At 51.9% G+C, this 23,802-nt stretch overlaps 2 protein-coding genes across 2 annotated transcripts in view; one reads left to right on the top strand and one right to left on the bottom strand.

The window, feature by feature from the left end:
* The window catches only part of LOC135513383 (dedicator of cytokinesis protein 1-like), a 1,066,221-nt gene that overhangs the window by 451,491 nt on the left and 590,928 nt on the right, over positions 1–23,802 (bottom strand).
* LOC135511833 (dedicator of cytokinesis protein 1-like) overlaps positions 1–23,802 on the top strand; it is a 513,132-nt gene that overhangs the window by 1,746 nt on the left and 487,584 nt on the right. The window contains exons 3-4 of the mRNA XM_064933315.1: positions 6,035–6,138; positions 7,484–7,667. Coding sequence (XP_064789387.1) covers positions 6,035–6,138; positions 7,484–7,667 — 288 coding nt within the window. The remainder of the gene's footprint in view (positions 1–6,034; positions 6,139–7,483; positions 7,668–23,802) is intronic.

The raw sequence follows: 23,802 nt of genomic DNA, 5'->3' as shown, positions 1-23,802 counted from the left end.
AGTCCAGCCAAGAGGAGCTGGGCGGGGCGGCCGTATGCAAAACGATCAATTAGCAGGTCCAGACAGCCTGGAATGGGGGGTTGTCAGTTTGAAACGTGCTGTATTTAGGGTGAAGCGATCCGTCCTCTCCTTCAGCATTGATACACACACACACACACACACACTGTTGTGGGCTTCAGCAAAGACTAAACCTCTAGCACGGTTTACTTCTCATACACTCAGCCAGTCACTCAGGCAGCCTGCCAGCCAGTCACTCAGGCAGCCTGCCAGCCAGTCACTCAGGCAGCCTGCCAGCCAGTCACTCAGGCAGCCTGCCAGCCAGTCACTCAGGCAGCCTGCCAGCCAGTCACTCAGGCAGCCTGCCAGCCAGTCACTCAGGCAGCCTGCCAGCCAGTCACTCAGGCAGCCTGCCAGCCAGTCACTCAGGCAGCCTGCCAGCCAGTCACTCAGGCAGCCTGCCAGCCAGTCACTCAGGCAGCCTGCCAGCCAGTCACTCAGGCAGCCTGCCAGCCAGTCACTCAGGCAGCCTGCCAGCCAGTCACTCAGGCAGCCTGCCAGCCAGTCACTCAGGCAGCCTGCCAGCTAGTCACTCAGGCAGCCTGCCAGCCAGTCACTCAGGCAGCCTGCCAGCCAGTCACGCAGGCAGCCTGCCAGCCAGTCACTCAGACAGCCTGCCAGCCAGTCACTCAGGCAGCCTGCCAGCCAGTCACTCAGGCAGCCTGCCAGCCTGCCAGTCAGTCACTCAGGCAGCCTGCCAGTCAGTCACTCAGGCAGCCTGCCAGTCAGTCACTCAGGCAGCCTGCCAGCCAGTCACTCAGGCAGCCTGCCAGCCAGTCACTCAGGCAGCCTGCCAGCCAGTCACTCAGGCAGCCTGCCAGCCAGTCACGCAGGCAGCCTGCCAGCCAGTCACGCAGGCAGCCTGCCAGCCAGTCACGCAAGCAGCCTGCCAGCCAGTCACTCAGGCAGCCTGCCAGCCAGTCACTCAGGCAGCCTGCCAGCCAGTCACTCAGGCAGCCAGTCAGTCAGCCAATCACTCAGACAATCAATCAATCACTCAGCCAGTCAATCAATCACTCAGCCAGTCAATCAATCACTCAGCCAGTCAATCAATCACTCAGCCAGTCAGTCACTCAGCCAGCCAGCCAGTCAGTCACTCAGCCAGCCAGTCAGTCACTCAGCCAGCCAGTCAGTCACCCAGCCAGCCAGTCAGTCACTCTGCCAGCCACTCACTCACTCTGCCAGCCACCCAGTCACTCTGCCAGCCACCCAGTCACTCTGCCAGCCACTCAGTCACTCTGCCAGCCACTCAGTCACTCTGCCAGCCACTCAGTCACTCTGCCAGCCACTCAGTCACTCTGCCAGCCACTCAGTCACTCTGCCAGCCACCCAGTCACTCTGCCAGCCACCCAGTCACTCTGCCAGCCACCCAGTCACTCTGCCAGCCACCCAGTCACTCTGCCAGCCACCCAGTCACTCTGCCAGCCACTCAGTCACTCTGCCAGCCACTCAGTCACTCTGCCAGCCACTCAGTCACTCTGCCAGCCACGCAGTCACTCTGCCAGCCACTCAGTCACTCTGCCAGCCACTCAGTCACTCTGCCAGCCACTCAGTCACTCTGCCAGCCACTCACTCAGCCAGCCAGTCAGTCACTCAGCCAGTCAGTCACTCACCCAGCCAGCCAGCCAGTCAGTCAGTCAATCAATCACTCTGCCAGCCACTCAGTCACTCTGCCAGCCACTCACTCACTCTGCCAGCCACTCACTCACTCTGCCAGCCACTCACTCACTCTGCCAGCCACTCACTCACTCTGCCAGCCACTCACTCACTCTGCCAGCCACTCACTCACTCTGCCAGCCACTCACTCACTCTGCCAGCCACTCACTCACTCTGCCAGCCACTCACTCACTCTGCCAGCCACTCACTCACTCTGCCAGCCACTCACTCACTCTGCCAGCCACTCACTCACTCTGCCAGCCACTCACTCACTCTGCCAGCCACTCACTCACTCTGCCAGCCACTCACTCACTCTGCCAGCCACTCACTCACTCTGCCAGCCACTCACTCACTCTGCCAGCCACTCACTCACTCTGCCAGCCAGTCAGTCACTCTGCCAGCCACTCACTCACTCTGCCAGCCAGTCAGTCACTCAGCCAGTCAATCAATCAATCACTCAGCCAGCCAGTCACTCACCCAGTCAGTCAGTCAATCAATCACTCAGCCAGTCAATCAATCAATCACTCTGCCAGCCAGTCAGTCACTCTGCCAGCCAGTCAGTCACTCTGCCAGCCAGCCAGTCAGTCACTCTGCCAGCCAGCCAGCCAGTCACGCTGCCAGTCAGTCAGTCAGTCACTCTGCCAGTCAGTCAGTCAGTCACTCTGCCAGTCAGTCAGTCAGTCACTCTGCCAGTCAGTCAGTCACTCTGCCAGTCAGTCAGTCAGTCAGTCACTCTGCCAGTCAGTCAGTCAGTCAGTCACTCTGCCAGTCAGTCAGTCAGTCAGTCACTCTGCCAGTCAGTCAGTCAGTCAGTCACTGCCAGCCAGTCAGTCACTCTGCCGGCCAGTCAGTCACTCTGCCAGCCAGTCACTCTGCCAGCCAGTCAGTCAGTCACTCTGCCAGCCAGTCAGTCAGTCACTCTGCCAGCCAGTCAGTCAGTCACTCTGCCAGCCAGTCAGTCAGTCACTCTGCCAGCCAGTCAGTCAGTCACTCTGCCAGCCAGTCAGTCAGTCACTCTGCCAGCCAGTCAGTCAGTCAGTCACTCTGCCAGCCAGTCAGTCACTCTGCCAGTCAGTCAGTCAGTCACTCTGCCAGCCAGTCAGTCAGTCACTCTGCCAGCCAGTCAGTCAGTCAGTCACTCTGCCAGCCAGTCAGTCAGTCAGTCACTCTGCCAGCCAGTCAGTCAGTCAGTCACTCTGCCAGCCAGTCAGTCAGTCACTCTGCCAGCCAGTCAGTCAGTCACTCTGCCAGCCAGTCAGTCAGTCACTCTGCCAGCCAGTCAGTCACTCTGCCAGCCAGCCAGTCAGTCACTCTGCCAGCCAGTCAGTCAGTCACTCTGCCAGCCAGTCAGTCAGTCACTCTGCCAGCCAGTCAGTCAGTCACTCTGCCAGCCAGTCACTCTGCCAGCCAGTCAGCCAGTCACTCTGCCAGCCAGTCAGTCAGTCACTCTGCCAGCCAGTCAGTCAGTCACTCTGCCAGCCAGTCAGTCAGTCACTCTGCCAGCCAGTCACTCTGCCAGCCAGCCACTCTGCCAGCCAGCCACTCTGCCAGCCAGCCACTCTGCCAGCCAGCCAGTCAGCCAATCAGTCACTCTGCCAGCCAGCCAGTCAGTCACTCTGCCAGCCAGCCAGTCAGCCAATGTCACTCTGCCAGCCAGCCAATCAGCCAATCAGTCACTCTGCCAGCCAGCCAGTCAGCCAATCAGTCACTCTGCCAGCCAGCCAGTCAGCCAACCAGTCACTCTGCCATCCAGCCAGTCAAGTGAAATCCATAGATTATGGTCTAATGAATTTATTATTATATATATATTATTTAAATGCACTATTTTCCTTCTTTGAACTGTAATTCAGTCAAATCCTATAAATTGTTGCATGTTGCGTTTTTAAATAATTTCCCTTCCGTATAGTTAATTGCCTTGTCTTTCTGGCTCAGGTTGGATGATTACCTGAGGCATGTTTGATGGCTGATATTTCCCGTCCTGCCCTATTCACCTGTTGGGGGCGATGTTATCATTCAGTGTATAGGAGGTAGGAGAGAGAGAGAGTACAAAATAATCCACTGACTCCCAGCTGTTTTAATCTGTGCCTCTGTGCTTGTGTCTGATGGAAGTCATTGCGTAGTGAATCCACTCCTCTCCTGACTCCGCAGCATACATACCGTAGTCCTCTTCTATCTTTCTATTGGTCGTCTTCCAGTCCAGCGAGCAGAGCGATTATTCACCGCGCCAGGCTACAGGCAGAAAACCAATAAGTTGATTTATACAGATTGAATGCACCAGATGCTCCCGGTGAATCACGCTCCTGAACGTCACGTAAATTTGAGCTTGTTGATCTGTGATGGTGATGTATTCGGTCCCATCCGACGTTAAACTTAACCGGGCACAGCCGTAACTCTCCTCTCGGTTTATATAGGACCCACACGGAGGCTGCTTCACAAATACTGTTCTATTGTCTATGTGGTACCCTCAGGGTCTGGTCAGAATATACAGTGTGCTGACATCGTTCTCCCTGGGGGATGAGGTAGAAATACACTCTGAATATACAGTGTGCTGACATCATTCTCCCTGGGGGATGTGGTGCAAATACACTCTGAATATACAGTGTGCTGACATCGTTCTCCCTGGGGGATGTGGTGCAAATACACTCTGAATATACAGTGTGCTGACATCGTTCTCCCTGGGGGATGTGGTGCAAATACACTCTGAATATACAGTGTGCTGACATCATTCTCCCTGGGGGATGTGGTGCAAATACACTCTGAATATACAGTGTGCTGACATCGTTCTCCCTGGGGGATGTGGTGCAAATACACTCTTAATATACAGTGTGCTGACATCGTTCTCCCTGGGGGATGTGGTGCAAATACACTCTGAATATACAGTGTGCTGACATCGTTCTCCCTGGGGGATGTGGTGCAAATACACTCTGAATATACAGTGTGCTGACATCATTCTCCCTGGGGGATGAGGTAGAAATACACTCTGAATATACAGTGTGCTGACATCATTCTCCCTGGGGGATGTCATCAAATACACTCTGAATATACAGTGTGCTGACATCATTCTCCCTGGGGGATGTCATCAAATACACTCTGCCATATGGACTGGATACAACACAATTATTGCAGTTCAGATTACTGGACTCCTTTGTGTCCTGACTGAGGATGGGATAGTGTATGATTCATATGTGTTGTATTCTGGTTGTCTGGTACAGTGGGACTGGGCTCTAACTGGTTGTCTGGTTCAGTAGGGCTCTAACTGGTTGTCTGGTTCAGTAGGGCTCGAACTGGTTGTCTGGTTCAGTGGAGCGGGGCTCTAACCCGTTGTCTGGTTCAGTGGGCGGGGCTCTAACTGGTTGTCTGGTTCAGTAGGGTTCTAACTGGTTGTCTGGTACAGTGGAGCAGGGCTCTAACTGGTTGTCTGGTTCAGTGGAGCAGGGCTCTAACTGCTTGTCTGGTTCAGTGGGGCAGGGCTCTAACTGGTTGTCTGGTTCAGTGGAGCGGGGGTCTAACCCGTTGTCTGGTTCAGTGGGCAGGGCTCTAACTGGTTGTCTGGTTCAGTGGTCCTGGGCTCTAACTGGTTGTCTGGTTCAGTGGGCGGGGCTCTAACTGGTTGTCTGGTTCAGTGGGCCTGGGCTCTAACTGGTTGTCTGGTTCAGTGGGCCTGGGCTCTAACTGGTTGTCTGGTTCAGTGGGCCTGGGCTCTAACTGGTTGTCTGGTTCCGTGGGCCTGGGCTCTAACTGGTTGTCTGGTTCAGTGGGCCTGGGCTCTAACTGGTTGTCTGGTTCCGTGGGCCTGGGCTCTAACTGGTTGTCTGGTTCCGTGGGCCTGGGCTCTAACTGGTTGTCTGGTTCCGTGGGCCTGGGCTCTAACTGGTTGTCTGGTTCCGTGGGCCTGGGCTCTAACTGGTTGTCTGGTTCAGTGGGCCTGGGCTCTAACTGGTTGTCTGGTTCCGTGGGCCTGGGCTCTAACTGGTTGTCTGGTTCCGTGGGCCTGGGCTCTAACTGGTTGTCTGGTTCAGTGGGCCTGGGCTCTAACTGGTTGTCTGGTTCCGTGGGCCTGGGCTCTAACTGGTTGTCTGGTTCAGTGGGCCTGGGCTCTAACTGGTTGTCTGGTTCCGTGGGCCTGGGCTCTAACTGGTTGTCTGGTTCCGTGGGCCTGGGCTCTAACTGGTTGTCTGGTTCAGTGGGCCTGGGCTCTAACTGGTTGTCTGGTTCAGTGGGCCTGGGCTCTAACTGGTTGTCTGGTTCAGAGGGGCTCTAACTGGTTGTCTGGTTCAGTGGGCGGTGCTCTAACTGGTTGTATCCTTTCCTCCCCCTGCAGCCAAAGACAAATCGGAGAAGATATTCGCCCTGTCGTTTGTGAAGCTGATGAGGTACGATGGGACGACCCTGAGGGACGGAGAGCACGATCTCATCGTATACAAGGTAGTTAATACAACACCACCTCATCGTATTCAGGTAATATAACACCACCTCATCGTATTCAGGTAATATAACACCACCTCATCGTATTCAGGTAATATAACACCACCTCATCGTATACAGGTAATATAACACCACCTCATCGTATTCAGGTAATATAACACCACCTCATCGTATACAGGTAATATAACACCAACCTCATCGTATACAGGTAATATAACACCACCTCATTGTATACAGGGTAGGTAATATAACACCACCTCATCGTATTCAGGTAATATAACAGCACCTCATCGTATTCAGGTAATATAACAGCACCTCATCGTATACAGGTAATATAACACCAACCTCATCGTATACAGGTAATATAACACCACCTCATTGTATACAGGGTAGGTAATATAACACCACCTCATCGTATTCAGGTAATATAATACCACCTCATCGTATTCAGGTAATATAACAGCACCTCATCGTATACAGGTAATATAACAGCACCTCATCGTATACAGGTAATATAACAGCACCTCATCGTATACAGGTAATATAACACCACCTCATTGTATACAGGGTAGGTAATATAACACCACCTCATCGTATTCAGGTAATATAACACCACCTCATCGTATTCAGGTAATATAACACCACCTCATCGTATACAGGGTAGGTAATATAACACCACCTCATCGTATACAGGGTAGGTAATATAACACCACCTCATCGTATACAGGGTAGGTAATATAACACCACCTCATCGTATACAGGGTAGGTAATATAACACCACCTCATCGTATACAGGGTAGGTAATATAACACCACCTCATCGTATACAGGGTAGGTAATATAACACCACCTCATCGAATACAGGTAATATAACACCACCTCATCCTATACAGGTAATATAACACCACCTCATCCTATACAGGTAATATAACACCACCTCATCCTATACAGGTAATATAACACCACCTCATCGTATACAGGTAATATAACACCACCTCATCGTATACAGGTAATATAACACCACCTCATCGTATACAGGTAATATAACAGCACCTCATCGTATTCAGGTAATATAACACCACCTCATCGTATACAGGTAATATAACACCACCTCATCGTATACAGGTAATATAACACCACCTCATCGTATACAGGGCAGGTAATATAACACCACCTCATCGTATTCAGGGTAGGTAATATAACACCACCTCATCGTATACAGGTAATATAACACCACCTCATCGTATACAGGGCAGGTAATATAACACCACCTCATCGTATTCAGGGTAGGTAATATAACAGCACGGACCAGGTGTATTTGAATGTGTAATTCTGTATGGCCCCAGGCGGAGGCTAAGAAGCTGGAGGACTCGTCTCTGTACCTGAACCTGCCTGCTACCAAGGTGGAGCTGGAGGAGAAGGGATTGTCCACTACAGGGAAGGGTACACACAACCTGGGCAACTGTACCATCAGCAAGGACTCCTTCCAGATAGCAACCCTGGTGTGTTCCACCAAGCTCACACAGAACGGTAAAGAGACTGTCTCTCCCTCTAGGCCTCTCTCCTTACAGTCCACTACAGCCTTCTCTCCCTCCTCTACTCTATCTCCCTCTAGCCCTCTCTCCTTCCAGTCCACTACAGTCCACTACAGCCTTCTCTCCCTCCTCTACTCTATCTCCCTCTAGCCCTCTCTCCTTCCAGTCCACTACAGTCCACTACAGCCTTCTCTCCCTCCTCTACTCTCTCACCCTCTCTCTCTCTCTCTCTCCCTCAAGCCTTCTCTCCCTCCTCTACCCTCTCTCTCCCTCTCCCTCCAGCCCTCCTTACTTCTCTCTCCCTCTCTCTCTCCCTCTCTCCCTCTCCCTCTCCCTCCAGCCCTCCTTACTTCTCTCTCTCCCTCTCCCTCCAGCCCTCCCTACTTCGCTCTCTCTCCACCGTTCTCTCTCTCCATCTCTCCCTCTCCCTCCAGCCCTCCTTACTTCTCCCTCCCCCCACCAATCTCTCTCCCTCCAGCCCTCCTTACTTCTCCCTCTACCCCCACCAATCTCTCTCCCTCCAGCCCTCCTTACTTCTCTCTCCCTCTCCCTCTCCCCCCACCAATCTCTCTCCCTCCAGCCCTCCTTACTTCTCCCTCTCCCCCCACCAATCTCTCTCCCTCCAGCCCTCCTTACTTCTCTCTCCCTCTCCCTCTCCCCCCACCAATCTCTCTCCCTCCTCTACCCTCTCTCTCCCTCTCCCTCCAGCCCTCCTTACTTCTCTCTCCCTCTCCCCCCACCAATCTCTCTCCCTCCAGCTCTCCTTACTTCTCCCTCTCCCTACCAGTAAAAGGTCCAAGCTGGTGCATATGACATGATGTTCCTCATCTAGAACTGTACCGATGGACACATCATTATAACTACATAGAATGTGTGTTGTTAGACTGGTGCTTTCTGCTGTGAACTTGACTCTTGGCTTCTGGGCTCATGGCTTCCTCTCCCAGAATGAACCAAACCCTAGGATGGTTTTCAATCTGTCTTGGGCTACAAGATGGGATGAACATGGGAATAAAGACGAGATGAAAACTGAAGCAATGAGAACAAAGACCAGGGAAAGACTGGGGCACGGACTACAACAGCCCATCTTTTGGCACTTTAAATTCATAGTTTTACTAGCCTACAGCCATTTCCTGTCCGTCTCACCATGAAGACACATTCTGAATAAAGAGCGCTCTGACTCAGATCATGTGAAACAGTGGAGATGAAGAATTAAAAGAAAGAGAATTTCTGCTATGCTCCCAGGGAGCCATTGAAGCAACTCAGTGTTGTTTAAGTACCTCTCCATTACAGTCCAGTCACATAGCAGCTATATGCAGCAGTTCTCTCTCTCTCTCTCTCTCTCTCTCTCTCTCTCTCTCTCTCTCTCTCTCTCTCTCTCTCTACACCTCTTCTCTCAGGAATGAGAGGCTGCTGCATATCACAAGGCTGCATCCTACACCCTGTATAGAGCACTGCTTTTGACCAGAGCCCATAGGGAATAGGGAGGCATTTGAAGTGTCGATGTAGACCAGGGTGCTTTGCTTTCCCCTCCCTGTATGGTGACAGAGCTTTCTCCTGATGTTCTTCTCTCTCTACTGTGTTTCTCCTGACTTCTCTACTGTGTTTCTCCTGACTTCTCTACTGTGTTTCTCCTGACTGACTTCTCTCTCTACTGTGTTTCTCCTGACTGACTTCTCTCTCTACTGTGTTTCTCCTGACTGACTTCTCTCTCTACTGTGTTTCTCCTGACTGACTTCTCTCTCTACTGTGTTTCTCCTGACTGACTTCTCTCTCTACTGTGTTTCTCCTGACTGACTTCTCTCTCTACTGTGTTTCTCCTGACTTCCTTCTCTCTGGGGTGGGGTCTGGGGTTTTACACACCCTCCATCCTCCCCCCTGTTACACACCCTCCCCCTATTACACACCCTCCGTCCTCCCCCGTTACACACCCTCCGTCCTCCCCCTGTTACACACCCTCCGTCCTCCCCCTATTACACACCCTCCGTCCTCCCCCCTGTTACACACCCTCCCCCTATTACACACCCTCCGTCCTCCCCCTGTTACACACCCTCCCCCTATTACACACCCTCCGTCCTCCCCCGTTACACACCCTCCGTCCTCCCCCTGTTACACACCCTCCGTCCTCCCCCTGTTACACACCCTCCGTCCTCCCCCTGTTACACACCCTCCGTCCTCCCCCTGTTACACACCCTCCATCCTCCCCCTGTTACACACCCTCCGTCCTCCCCCTGTTACACACCCTCCATCCTCCCCCTGTTACACACCCTCCATCCTCCCCCCTGTTACACACCCTCCGTCCTCCCCCGTTACACACCCTCCCCCTCCCCCCTATTACACACCCTCCGTCCTCCCCCTATTACACACCCTCCGTCCTCCTCCCCGTTACACACCCTCTGTCCTCCCCCCTATTACACACCCTCCGTCCTCCCCCCTGTTACACACCCTCTGTCCTCCCCCTGTTACACACCCTCCGTCCTCCCCCGTTACACACCCTCCGTCCTCCCCCCTGTTACACACCCTCCATCCTCCCCCCTGTTACACACCCTCCGTCCTCCCCCGTTACACACCCTCCGTCCTCCCCCCTGTTACACACCCTCCGTCCTCCCCCTATTACACACCCTCTGTCCTCCCCTGTTACACACCCTCCGTCCTCCCCCTATTACACACCCTCCGTCCTCCCCCCTATTACACACCCTCCCCCCTATTACACACCCTCCCCCTATTACACACCCTCCGTCCTCCCCCCTATTACACACCCTCCGTCCTCCTCCCCGTTACACACCCTCCGTCCTCCCCCGTTACACACCCTCCGTCCTCCCCCCTATTACACACCCTCCGTCCTCCCCCCTATTACACACCCTCCGTCCTCCCCCGTTACACACCCTCCGTCCTCCCCCCTATTACACACCCTCCGTCCTCCTCCCCGTTACACACCCTCCGTCCTCCCCCGTTACACACCCTCCGTCCTCCTCCCCCGTTACACACCCTCCGTCCTCCCCCTATTACACACCCTCCGTCCTCCCCCGTTACACACCCTCCGTCCTCCTCCCCGTTACACACCCTCCGTCCTCCCCCGTTACACACCCTCCCCCTTCCCCCCCTATTACACACCCTCCGTCCTCCCCCTATTACACACCCTCCGTCCCTCCCCCTATTACACACCCTCCCCCCTCCCCCTATTACACACCCTCCGTCCTCCCCCTATTACACACCCTCTGTCCTCCCCCCTATTACACACCCTCCCCCCCTATTACACACCCTCCGTCCTCCCCCTATTACACACCCTCTGTCCTCCCCCTATTACACACCCTCCCCCTATTACACACCCTCCGTCCTCCCCCTATTACACACCCTCCCCCTCCCTCCTGTTACACACCCTCCCCCTCCCCCCTGTTACACACCCTCCGTCCTCCCCCCCCCCTATTACACACCCTCCCCCTGTTACACACCCTCCCCCTGTTACACACCCTCCGTCCTCCCCCTATTACACACCCTCCCCCTGTTACATACCCTCCCCCTGTTACACACCCTCCCCCTCCCCCTATTACACACCCTCCCCCCCTCCCCCTATTACACACCCTCCGTCCTCCCCCTATTACACACCCTCCGTCCTCCCCCTATTACACACCCTCCCCCTCCCCCTATTACACACCCTCCGTCATCCCCCTATTACACACCCTCCCCCCTCCCCCCTATTACACACCCTCCGTCCTCCCCCTATTACACACCCTCCGTCCTCCCCCTATTACACACCCTCCCCCTCCCCCTATTACACACCCTCTGAAGTGTTACTAGTGATTTCCTCATCTCAGTTTAAATATCTTTAATGTGCTTCCCTGTGGAAGCCACCCAGCTTCCCGGATATCCCAGAGTCCCCAGCCCGTTTCCATCTGAGATGAACCTCTCCTTTTAATTAAGCTAGAGTTATGTGTCCGCCAGCCCTGGGAGCCGACGGCGTTGGTGAGGAGAAGAGGCTGTGGTCTCTTCTCTTCCCAGGGGGTTGGCACTACAGTCGTGGGACTTTGTCACAGGCAGGAGGACAGCTTGAGAAAATAGGGAGATGTAATGACCTGAGAGAGATATCGTCTGCAGTGCCTCCTCTCTAAACTTGTAGTGGTCAGATACACAGAGGTAAGAGCCTTGTGGAGCTCCTCTCCTCTCCTCTCCTCTCTCCTCCTCTCTCCTCCTCTCCTCTCCTCATCCACCTTACTCAATTCCATTCAATTCAAGGGGCTTTATTGGCATGGGAAATGTGTTTAACATTGCCAAAGCAAATGAGGTAGATAATATACAAATGTGAAGCAAACAATAACAATTAACTGTAAACATTAAACATACAGAAGTTTCTAAACAATAGAGACATTACAAATGTCATATATATATATATATATATGGTTAAAGTACACAAGGGAAAATAAATAAGCATAAATATGGGTTGTATTTGCAATGGTGTTTGTTCTTCACTGGTTGCCCTTTTCTCGTGGCAACAGGTCACAAATCTTGCTGCTCTGATGGCACACTGTGGAATTTCACCCAGTAGATATGGGAGTTTTTCAAAATTGTGTTTGTTTTCGAATTCTTTGTGGATCTGTGTAATCTGAGGGAAATATGTCTCTCTAATATGGTCATACATTGGGCAGGAGGTTAGGAAGTGCAGCTCAGTTTCCACCTCATTTTGTGGGCAGTGAGCACATAGCCTGTCTTCTCTTGAGAGCCATGTCTGCCTACGGCGGCCTTTCTCAATAGCTGGCTGAGCTCCTCTCCTCTCCTCTCTCCTCATCCACCTCACTCACCCCCATGCTGACTGACCCCCTCTCCTCATCCACCTCACTCACCCCCCTGCTGACTGACCTCCTCTCCTCTCCTCTCCTCACTCTCACGTTGGCTGCTTGTTGATTTATTCTCACCTCCTGTCATTTGTCTTGCTGATCGTTGCTGAGTGTTGGCGCTGCAGGTGTACAGATTTGTAACTCCTGGCGAGGCCTGTTTAAATAAGACCAAAGGACTGAACCCTGATAGGTTGATACCCAGAAGATGGGTATCTATCACCATCAGTGTCCAGAGGATGGATTGATTCAAGTTACAGATGGAGAAGGAGGAAGATGAGAGGGGGTTGAGTTTGAGGAGGGGGTCCCTTATGGCTCAGTTGGTAGAGCATGGTGCTTGCAACGACAGGGCTTGAGTTTGAGGAGGGGGTCCCTTATGGCTCAGTTGGTAGAGCATGGCAACGACAGGGCTTGAGTTTGAGGAGGGGGTCCCTTATGGCTCAGTTGGTAGAGCATGGCAACGACAGGGTTGAGTTTGAGGAGGGGGTCCCTTATGGCTCAGTTGGTAGAGCATGGTGCTTGCAACGACAGGGCTTAAGTTTGAGGAGGGGGTCCCTTATTGCTCAGTTGGTAGAGCATGGCAACGACAGGGTTGAGTTTGACGGAGGGGGTCCCTTATGGCTCAGTTGGTAGAGCATGGCAACTGCAGGGTTGAGTTTGACGGAGGGGGTCCCTTATGGCTCAGTTGGTAGAGCATGGCAACGACAGGGTTGAGTTTGAGGAGGGGGTCCCTTATGGCTCAGTTGGTAGAGCATGGCAACGACAGGGTTGAGTTTGAGGAGGGGGTCCCTTATGGCTCAGTTGGTAGAGCATGGCAACGACAGGGTTGAGTTTGAGGAGGGGTCCCTTATGGCTCAGTTGGTAGAGCATGGCAACAACAGGGTTGAGTTTGAGGAGGGGGTCCCTTATGGCTCAGTTGGTAGAGCATGGCAACGACATGGTTGAGTTTGACGGAGGGGGTCCCTTATGGCTCAGTTGGTAGTGCATGGCAACGACAGTGTTGAGTTTGAGGAGGGGTCCCTTATGGCTCAGTTGGTAGAGCATGGCAACGACAGGGTTGAGTTTGACGGAGGGGGTCCCTTATGGCTCAGTTGGTAGAGCATGGCAACGACAGGGTTGAGTTTGACGGAGGGGGTCCCTTATGGCTCAGTTGGTAGAGCATGGCAACGACAGGGTTGAGTTTGAGGAGGGGGTCCCTTATGGCTCAGTTGGTAGAGCATGGCAACGACAGGGTTGAGTTTGACGGAGGGGGTCCCTTATGGCTCAGTTGGTAGAGCATGGCAACGACAGGGTTGAGTTTGACGGAGGGGGTCCCTTATGGCTCAGTTGGTAGAGCATGGCAACGACAGGGTTGAGTTTGAGGAGGGGTCCCTTATGGCTCAGTTGGTAGAGCATGGCAACGACAGGGTTGAGTTTGACGGAGGGGGGTCCCTTATGGCTCAGTTGGTAGAGCATGGCAACGACAGGGTTGAGTTTGACGGAGGCGGTCCCTTATGGCTCAGTTGGTAGTGCATGGCAACGACAGGGTTGAGTTTGAGGAGGGGGTCCCTTATGGCTCAGTTGGTAGAGCATGGCAACGACAGGGTTGAGCTTGAGGAGGGGTCCCTTATGGCTCAGTTGGTAGAGCATGGCAACGACAGGGTTGAGCTTGAGGAGGGGTCCCTTATGGCTCAGTTGGTAGAGCATGGCAACGACAGGGTTGAGTTTGAGGAGGGGGTCCCTTATAGCTCAGTTGGTAGAGCATGGCAACGACAGGGTTGAGTTTGAGGAGGGGGTCCCTTATGGCTCAGTTGGTAGAGCATGGCAACGACAGGGTTGAGTTTGAGGAGGGGGTCCCTTATGGCTCAGTTGGTAGAGCATGGCAACGACAGGGTTGAGTTTGAGGAGGGGGTCCCTTATGGCTCAGTTGGTAGAGCATGGCAACGACAGGGTTGTGTTTGAGGAGGGGTCCCTTATGGCTCAGGTGGTAGAGCATGGCAACGACAGGGTTGAGTTTGAGGAGGGGGACCCTTATGGCTCAGTTGGTAGAGCATGGCAACGACAGGGTTGAGTTTGACGGAGGGGGGTCCCTTATGGCTCAGTTGGTAGAGCATGGCAACGACAGGGTTGAGTTTGAGGAGGGGGGACCCTTATGGCTCAGTTGGTAGAGCATGGCAACGACAGGGTTGAGTTTGAGGAGGGGGGACCCTTATGGCTCAGTTGGTAGAGCATGGCAACGACAGGGTTGAGTTTGACGAGGGGGTCCCTTATGGCTCAGTTGGTAGAGCATGGCAACAACAGGGTTGAGTTTGAGGAGGGGGGTCCCTTATGGCTCAGTTGGTAGAGCATGGCAATGACAGGGTTGAGTTTGAGGAGGGGGGTCCCTTATGGCTCAGTTGGTAGAGCATGGCAACGACAGGGTTGAGTTTGACGGAGGGGGTCCCTTATGGCTCAGTTGGTAGAGCATGGCAACAACAGGGTTGAGTTTGACGGAGGGGGGTCCCTTATGGCTCAGTTGGTAGTGCATGGCAACGACAGGGTTGAGTTTGACGAGGGGGTCCCTTATGGCTCAGTTGGTAGTGCATGGCAACGACAGGGTTGAGTTTGAGGAGGGGGGTCCCTTATGGCTCAGTTGGTAGTGCATGGCAACGACAGGGTTGTGGGTTTAGATTCCCCCCGGGACCAGTTTGCACTCATTACTGTAAGTCTCTCTGGATAAGAACGTCTGCTAAATGACTCAAATGTACATGAATCAGAAGAGAGCAGTGGAGGAGGAGGAGGAGGAGGAGGAGGAACAGGGAGAGGAGAATTATTAGGATTTTTTAAATAATAATTTTTTAATTTAACCTGTATTTAACTAGGCAAGTCTGTTAACAACACATTCTTATTTACATTGACAGCCTGGGAACAGTGGGTTAACTGGTCTGGGAACAGTGGGTTAACTGGTCTAGGAACAGTGGGTTAACTGGTCTGGGAACAGTGGGTTAACTGGTCTGGGAACAGTGGGTTAACTGGTCTGGGAACAGTGGGTTAACTGGTCTGGGAACAGTGGGTTAACTGGTCTGGGAACAGTGGGTTAACTGGTCTGGGAACAGTGGGTTAACTGGTCTGGGAACAGTGGGTTAACTGGTCTGGGAACAGTGGGTTAACTGGTCTGGGAACTGTGGGTTAACTGGTCTGGGAACAGTGGGTTAACTGGTCTGGGAACAGTGGGTTAACTGGTCTGGGAACAGTGGGTTAACTGGTCTGGGAACAGTGGGTTAACTGGTCTGGGAACAGTGGGTTAACTGGTCTGGGAACAGTGGGTTAACTGGTCTGGGAACAGTGGGTTAACTGGTCTGGGAACAGTGGGTTAACTGGTCTGGGAACAGTGGGTTAACTGGTCTGGGAACAGTGGGTTAACTGGTCTGGGAACAGTGGGTTAACTGGTCTGGGAACAGTGGGTTAACTGGTCTGGGAACAGTGGGGTTAACTGGTCTGGGAACAGTGGGTTAACTGGTCTGGGAACAGTGGGTTAACAGTGGGTTAACTGGTCTGGGAACAGTGGGTTAACAGTGGGTTAACTGGTCTGGGAACAGTGGGTTAACAGTGGGTTAACTGGTCTGGGAACAGTGGGTTAACTGGCCTAGGAACAGTGGGTTAACTGGTCTGGGAACAGTGGGTTAACTGGTCTGTGAACAGTGGGTTAACTGGCCTGGGAACAGTGGGTTAACTGGTCTGGGAACAGTGGGTTAACTGGTCTGGGAACAGTGGGTTAACTGGTCTGGGAACAGTGGGTTAACAGTGGGTTAACTGGTCTGGGAACAGTGGGTTAACTGGTCTGGGAACAGTGGGTTAACTGGTCTGGGAACAGTGGGTTAACGGCCTGGGAACAGTGGGTTAACGGCCTGGGAACAGTGGGTTAACTGGTCTGGGAACAGTGGGTTAACTGGTCTGGGAACAGTGGGTTAACTGGTCTGGGAACAGTGGGTTAACTGGTCTGGGAACAGTGGGGTTAACTGGTCTAGGAACAGTGGGGTTAACTGGTCTGGGAACAGTGGGTTAACTGGTCTGGGAACAGTGGGGTTAACTGGTCTGGGAACAGTGGGTTAACTGCCTTGTTCAGGGGCAGAAGGACAGAGTTTGACCTTGTCAGCTCAGGGATTCAATCTAGCAGTCTTTCGGGTTACTGGCCCAACTCTCTAACCACTAGGCTACCTGCTGGTTACTGGCCCAACTCTCTAACCACTAGGCTACCTGCTGGTTACTGGCCCAACTCTCTAACCACTAGGCTACCTGCTGGTTACTGGCCCAACTCTCTAACCACTAGGCTACCTGCTGGTTACTGGCCCAACTCTCTAACCACTAGGCTACCTGCTGGTTACTGGCCCAACTCTCTAACCACTAGGCTACCTGCTGGTTACTAGTCCAACACTCTAACCACTAGGCTACCTGCTGGTTACTGGCCCAAGACTCTAACCACTAGGCTACCTGCTGGTTACTGGCCCAACACTCTAACCACTAGGCTACCTGCTGGTTACTGGCCCAACTCTCTAACCACTAGGCTACCTGCTGGTTACTGGCCCAACTCTCTAACCACTAGGCTACCTGCTGGTTACTGGCCCAACTCTCTAACCACTAGGCTACCTGCTGGTTACTGGCCCAACTCTCTAACCACTAGGCTACCTGCTGGTTACTGGCCCAACTCTCTAACCACTAGGCTACCTGCTGGTTACTGGCCCAACTCTCTAACCACTAGGCTACCTGCTGGTTACTGGCCCAACGCTCTAACCACTAGGCTACCTGCTGGTTACTGGCCCAATGCTCTAACAACTATGCTACCTGCTGATTACTGGCCCAAGACTCTAACCACTAGGCTACCTGCTGGTTACTGGCCCAACTCTCTAACCACTAGGCTACCTGCTGGTTACTGGCCCAACTCTCTAACCACTAGGCTACCTGCTGGTTACTAGTCCAACACTCTAACCACTAGGCTACCTGCTGGTTACTGGCCCAACTCTCTAACCACTAGGCTACCTGCTGGTTACTGGCCCAACGCTCTAACCACTAGGCTACCTGCTGGTTACTAGTCCAACACTCTAACCACTAGGCTACATGCTGGTTACTGGCCCAACACTCTAACCACTAGGCTACCTGCTGGTTACTGGCCCAACACTCTAACCACTAGGCTACCTGCTGGTTACTGGCCCAACACTCTAACCACTAGGCTACCTGCTCTAACCACTAGGCTACCTGCTCTAACCACTAGGCTACCTAATGGTTACTGGCCCAATGCTCTAACCACTAGGCTACCTGCTCTAACCACTAGGCTACCTGCTCTAACCACTAGGCTACCTGCTCTAACCACTAGGCTACCTGCCGATCAGCAGGGAGACTGGGGACCAGGTAGCCTCACCAGTCCAATGCTCTAACCACTAGGCTACCTGCTCTAACCACTAGGCTACCTGCTCTAACCACTAGGCTACCTGCCCTAGCCACTAGGCTACCTGCTCTAACCACTAGGCTACCTGCCCTAGCCACTAGGCTACCTGCTCTAACCACTAGGCTACCTGCTCTAACCACTAGGCTACCTGCTCTAGCCACTAGGCTACCTGCTCTAACCACTAGGCTACCTGCCCTAGCCACTAGGCTACCTGCTCTAACCACTAGGCTACCTGCTCTAACCACTAGGCTACCTGCCCTAGCCACTAGGCTACCTGCTCTAACCACTAGGCTACCTGCTCTAACCACTAGGCTACCTGCTCTAGCCACTAGGCTACCTGCTCTAGCCACTAGGCTACCTGCTCTAACCACTAGGTTACCTGCCCTAGCCACTAGGCTACCTGCTCTAACCACTAGGCTACCTGCTCTAACCACTAGGTTACCTGCCCTAGCCACTAGGTTACCTGCCCTAGCCACTAGGCTACCTGCTCTAACCACTAGGCTACCTGCCGATCAGCAGGGAGACTGGGGACCAGGTAGCCTCACCAGTCAGGGCTCATCTGTGATGGATGTCATTTACTACTGAGCTGTGTGTTTGCAGACGAGACTGGATCAAGAGCCTGTCAGGGCCAAATAGCTTTCTCCTGCTTGAGAGAGAGAGTAGGCTACAGTAGTGCTTTCAACAGTGGGTGGACTCAGTCTCTATCACTGACGAGATAGATTTCTCCTCCAGCTCAGTATGTGATGTGTCTCCTCCATCTAAAACAGAGATTGCGCTATTTAACTTTTGTGATTTCATTCATTCAATACAACGCTATGCAACGACACTCTCCTCCATATCTCTCCTTTCCATCTCTCCTTTCCATCTCTCCTCTCCATCTCTCCTTTCCATCTCTCCTTTCCATCTCTCCTTTCCATCTCTCCTTTCCATCTCTCCTTTCCATCTCTCCTTTCCATCTCTCCTTTCCATCTCTCCTTTCCATCTCTCCTCTCCATCTCTCCTCTCCATCTTTATCTGAATTTATTATGGTCCCAAGACGCACAACTGTTCTGCCTGCGGCTATGGAACCCTGACCTGTTCACGGGACGTGCTTCCTGTCCCAGACCTATTATTTGACCATGCTGATCATTTATTAACATTTGAACATCTTGGCCATGTTCTGTTATAATCTCCACCCGGCACAGCCAGAAGAGGACTGGCCACCCCACATAGCCTGGTTCCTCTCTAGGTTTCTAATCTCCACCCGGCACAGCCAGAAGAGGACTGGCCACCCCTCATAGCCTGGTTCCTCTCTAGGTTTCTTCCTAGGTTTTAGCCTTTCTAGGGAGTTTTTCCTAACCACCGTGCTTCTACACATGCATTGTTTGCTGTTTGGGGTTTTAGGCTGGGTTTCTGTACAGCACTTTGAGATATCAGCTGATGTACGAAGGGCTTTATAAATACATTTGATTTGATTGTCCTGAGTGATGCCAACAAGTCTTCAACATAACGCAGCTTCATACATAGACATGAATGTTTTAACGAGCTCTACCAGTTCAAAAATCCCTCCAAGGTTGACTGCCTGTCTGCCTGTCTGCCTGTCTGCCTGTCTGCCTGTCTGCCTGTCTGTCTGTCTGCCTGCCTGTCTGCCTGTCTGCCTGTCTGCCTGTCTGCCTGTCTGCCTGTCTGCCTGTCTGCCTGTCTGCCTGTCTGCCTGTCTGTCTGTCTGCCGAGCTGTCTGCCTCTGTCTGTCTGCCGAGCTGTCTGCCTCTGTCTGTCTGCCGAGCTGTCCGCCTCTGTCTGTCTGCCGAGCTGTCCGTCTCTGTCTGTCTGCCGAGCTGTCCGTCTCTGTCTGTCTGCCGAGCTGTCCGTCTCTGTCTGTCTGCCGAGCTGTCCGTCTCTTTCTGTCTGCCGAGCTGTCCGTCTCTGTCTGTCTCTGTCTATCTGTCTACCGTGCTGCTGCTCTCTGGTACATGAACCTAATCATATCCACTTAGACATTAATTCATCTTCCTTGAGATTTTACACTTCGTTGTAATGGGTATTCTGAATGCTTTTGGCGGACATTTTGATAACAAACGATTAATTTTAAACTAACTGAGATATACTGGGGGAGTTATGTTATCTAGTGTAGAGGCGGTCTAGCGCGGAGGCGGCCTAGCGCGGAGGCGGCCTAGCGCGGAGGCGGCCTAGCGCGGAGGCGGCCTAGCGCGGAGGCGGCCTAGCGCGGAGGCGGCCTAGCGCGGAGGCCGTCTAGCGCGGAGGCCGTCTAGTCCAGAAAACCTGTCTTCCTCTTCCTCTCATTCAGTCCATTCTACAAGGTTTGTGTCAGATGTTGTTGAATAGAGCTGACAGCTTTCCTCTAAAAGTCAGGCTGTCATTGTAAATCACAGTTACATGTGAATAAAGGTGAAACAACATCTGTCCTCTCTTCTGTCTGTTATGTCTCGTATAGTGGGTCTGTTATGTCTCGTATAGTGGGTCTGTTATGTCTCATAGTGGGTCTGTTATGTCTCGTATAGTGGGTCTGTTGGGTCTGTTATGTCTCGTATAGTGGGTCTGTTGGGTCTGTTGGGTCTGTTATGTCTCGTATAGTGGGTCTGTTATGTCTCGTATAGTGGGTCTGTTATGTCTCGTATAGTGGGCCTGTTATGTCTCGTATAGTGGGTCTGTTGGGTCTGTTATGTCTCGTATAGTGGGTCTGTTATGTCTCGTATAGTGGGTCTGTTATGTCTCGTATAGTGGGTCTGTTGGGTCTGTTATGTCTCGTATAGTGGGTCTGTTATGTCTCGTATAGTGGGTCTGTTGGGTCTGTTGGGTCTGTTATGTCTCGTATAGTGGGTCTGTTGGGTCTGTTGGGTCTGTTATGTCTCGTATAGTGGGTCTGTTGGGTCTGTTATGTCTCGTATAGTGGGTCTGTTAGGTCTCGTATAGTGGGTCTGTTGGGTCTGTTATGTCTCGTATAGTGGGTCTGTTATGTCTCGTATAGTGGGTCTGTTGGGTCTGTTATGTCTCGTATAGTGGGTCTGTTATGTCTCGTATAGTGGGTCTGTTATGTCTCGTATAGTGGGTGTGTTGGGTCTGTTAGGTCTCGTATAGTGGGTCTGTTGGGTCTGTTATGTCTCGTATAGTGGGTCTGTTGGGTCTGTTATGTCTCGTATAGTGGGTCTGTTATGTCTCGTATAGTGGGTCTGTTATGTCTCGTATAGTGGGTCTGTCGGGTCTGTTATGTCTCGTATAGTGGGTCTGTTGGGTCTGTTATGTCTCATATAGTGGGTCTGTTGGGTCTGTTGGGTCTGTTGGGTCTGTTGGGTCTGTTATGTCTCGTATAGTGGGTCTGTTGGGTCTGTTATGTCTCGTATAGTGGGTCTGTTATGTCTCGTATAGTGGGTCTGTTGGGTCTGTTATGTCTCGTATAGTGGGTCTGTTGGGTCTGTTATGTCTCGTATAGTGGGTCTGTTATGTCTCGTATAGTGGGTCTGTTGGGTCTGTTATGTCTCGTATAGTGGGTCTGTTGGGTCTGTTATGTCTCATATAGTGGGTCTGTTGGGTCTGTTATGTCTCGTATAGTGGGTCTGTTGGGTCTGTTATGTCTCGTATAGTGGGTCTGTTATGTCTCGTATAGTGGGTCTGTTGGGCCTGTTATGTCTCGTATAGTGGGTCTGTTATGTCTCGTATAGTGGGTCTGTTGGGTCTGTTGGGTCTGTTATGTCTCGTATAGTGGGTCTGTTATGTCTCGTATAGTGGGTCTGTTGGGTCTGTTATGTCTCGTATAGTGGGTCTGTTGGGTCTGTTATGTCTCGTATAGTGGGTCTGTTGGGTCTGTTATGTCTCGTATAGTGGGTCTGTTATGTCTCGTATAGTGGGTCTGTTGGGTCTGTTGGGTCTGTTATGTCTCGTATAGTGGGTCTGTTATGTCTCGTATAGTGGGTCTGTTGGGTCTGTTATGTCTCGTATAGTGGGTCTGTTGGGTCTGTTATGTCTCGTATAGTGGGTCTGTTATGTCTCGTATAGTGGGTCTGTTATGTCTCGTATAGTGGGTCTGTTGGGTCTGTTATGTCTCATATAGTGGGTCTGTTGGGTCTGTTATGTCTCGTATAGTGGGTCTGTTGGGTCTGTTATGTCTCGTATAGTGGGTCTGTTGGGTCTGTTATGTCTCGTATAGTGGGTCTGTTATGTCTCGTATAGTGGGTCTGTTGGGTCTGTTAGGTCTCGTATAGTGGGTCTGTTGGGTCTGTTGGGTCTGTTATGTCTCGTATAGTGGGTCTGTTATGTCTCGTATAGTGGGTCTGTTGGGTCTGTTAGGTCTCGTATAGTGGGTCTGTTGGGTCTGTTATGTCTCGTATAGTGGGTCTGTTGGGTCTGTTATGTCTCGTATAGTGGGTCTGTTGGGTCTGTTATGTCTCGTATAGTGGGTCTGTTATGTCTCGTATAGTGGGTCTGTTGGGTCTGTTAGGTCTCGTATAGTGGGTCTGTTGGGTCTGTTATGTCTCGTATAGTGGGTCTGTTGGGTCTGTTGGGTCTGTTGGGTCTGTTAGGTCTCGTATAGTGGGTCTGTTAGGTCTCGTATAGTGGGTCTGTTATGTCTCGTATAGTGGGTCTGTTGTAGTAACAACTGTCTGTCCTCTCTTCTCTTTATGTCTCGTATAGTGGGTCTGTTGTGGTAACATCTGTCTGTCCTCTCTTCCGTTTGTCTCGTATAGTGGATCTGTTGTAGTAACATCTGTCTGTCATCTCTTCCGTTTGTCTCGTATAGTGGGTCTGTTGTAGTAACATCTGTCTGTCCTCTCTTCCGTTTGTCTCGTATAGTGGATCTGCTGGGCCTGTTGTAGTAACATCTGTCTGTCCTCTCTTCTGTTTGTCTCGTATAGTGGATCTGTTGTAGTAACATCTGTCATCTCTTCCGTTTGTCTCGTATAGTGGATCTGCTGGGCCTGTTGTAGTAACATCTGTCTGTCCTCTCTTCTGTTTGTCTCGTATAGTGGATCTGTTGTAACATCTGTCTGTCCTCTCTTCCGTTTGTCTCGTATAGTGGATCTGTTGTAGTAACATCTGTCTGTCCTCTCTTCCGTTTGTCTCGTATAGTGGATCTGTTGTAGTAACATCTGTCTGTCCTCTCTTCCGTTTGTCTCGTATAGTGGATCTGCTGGGCCTGTTGTAGTAACATCTGTCTGTCCTCTCTTCCGTTTGTCTCGTATAGTGGATCTGCTGGGCCTGTTGTAGTAACATCTGTCCTCTCTTCCGTTTGTCTCGTATAGTGGATCTGTTGTAGTAACATCTGTCTGTCCTCTCTTCTGTTTGTCTCGTATAGTGGATCTGTTGTAGTAACATCTGTCTGTCCTCTCTTCCGTTTGTCTCGTATAGTGGATCTGTTGGGTCTGTTGTAGTAACATCTGTCTGTCCTCTCTTCCGTTTGTCTCGTATAGTGGATCTGTTGGGTCTGTTGTAGTAACATCTGTCCTCTCTTCCGTTTGTCTCGTATAGTGGATCTGCTGGGCCTGCTGAAGTAACATCTGTCTGTCCTCTCTTCCGTTTGTCTCGTATAGTGGGTGTGTTGGGTCTGTTATGTCTCGTATAGTGGGTCTGTTATGTCTCGTATAGTGGGTCTGTTGGGTCTGTTGGGTCTGTTATGTCTCGTATAGTGGGTCTGTTATGTCTCGTATAGTGGGTCTGTTGGGTCTGTTATGTCTCGTATAGTGGGTCTGTTGGGTCTGTTGGGTCTGTTATGTCTCGTATAGTGGGTCTGTTGGGTCTGTTGTAGTAACATCTGTCTGTCCTCTCTTCCGTTTGTCTCGTATAGTGGATCTGCTGGGCCTGTTGTAGTAACATCTGTCTGTCCTCTCTTCCGTTTGTCTCGTATAGTGGATCTGTTGTAGTAACATCTGTCCTCTCTTCTGTTTGTCTCGTATAGTGGATCTGTTGTA

This window comes from Oncorhynchus masou, chromosome 24, assembly GCF_036934945.1.
Source record: "Oncorhynchus masou masou isolate Uvic2021 chromosome 24, UVic_Omas_1.1, whole genome shotgun sequence".
NCBI classification, from domain to species: domain Eukaryota; kingdom Metazoa; phylum Chordata; class Actinopteri; order Salmoniformes; family Salmonidae; genus Oncorhynchus; species Oncorhynchus masou.
The sequence above is the reverse complement of the archived record's forward strand: the minus strand, read 5'-3'. Positions and strand labels throughout refer to the sequence as shown.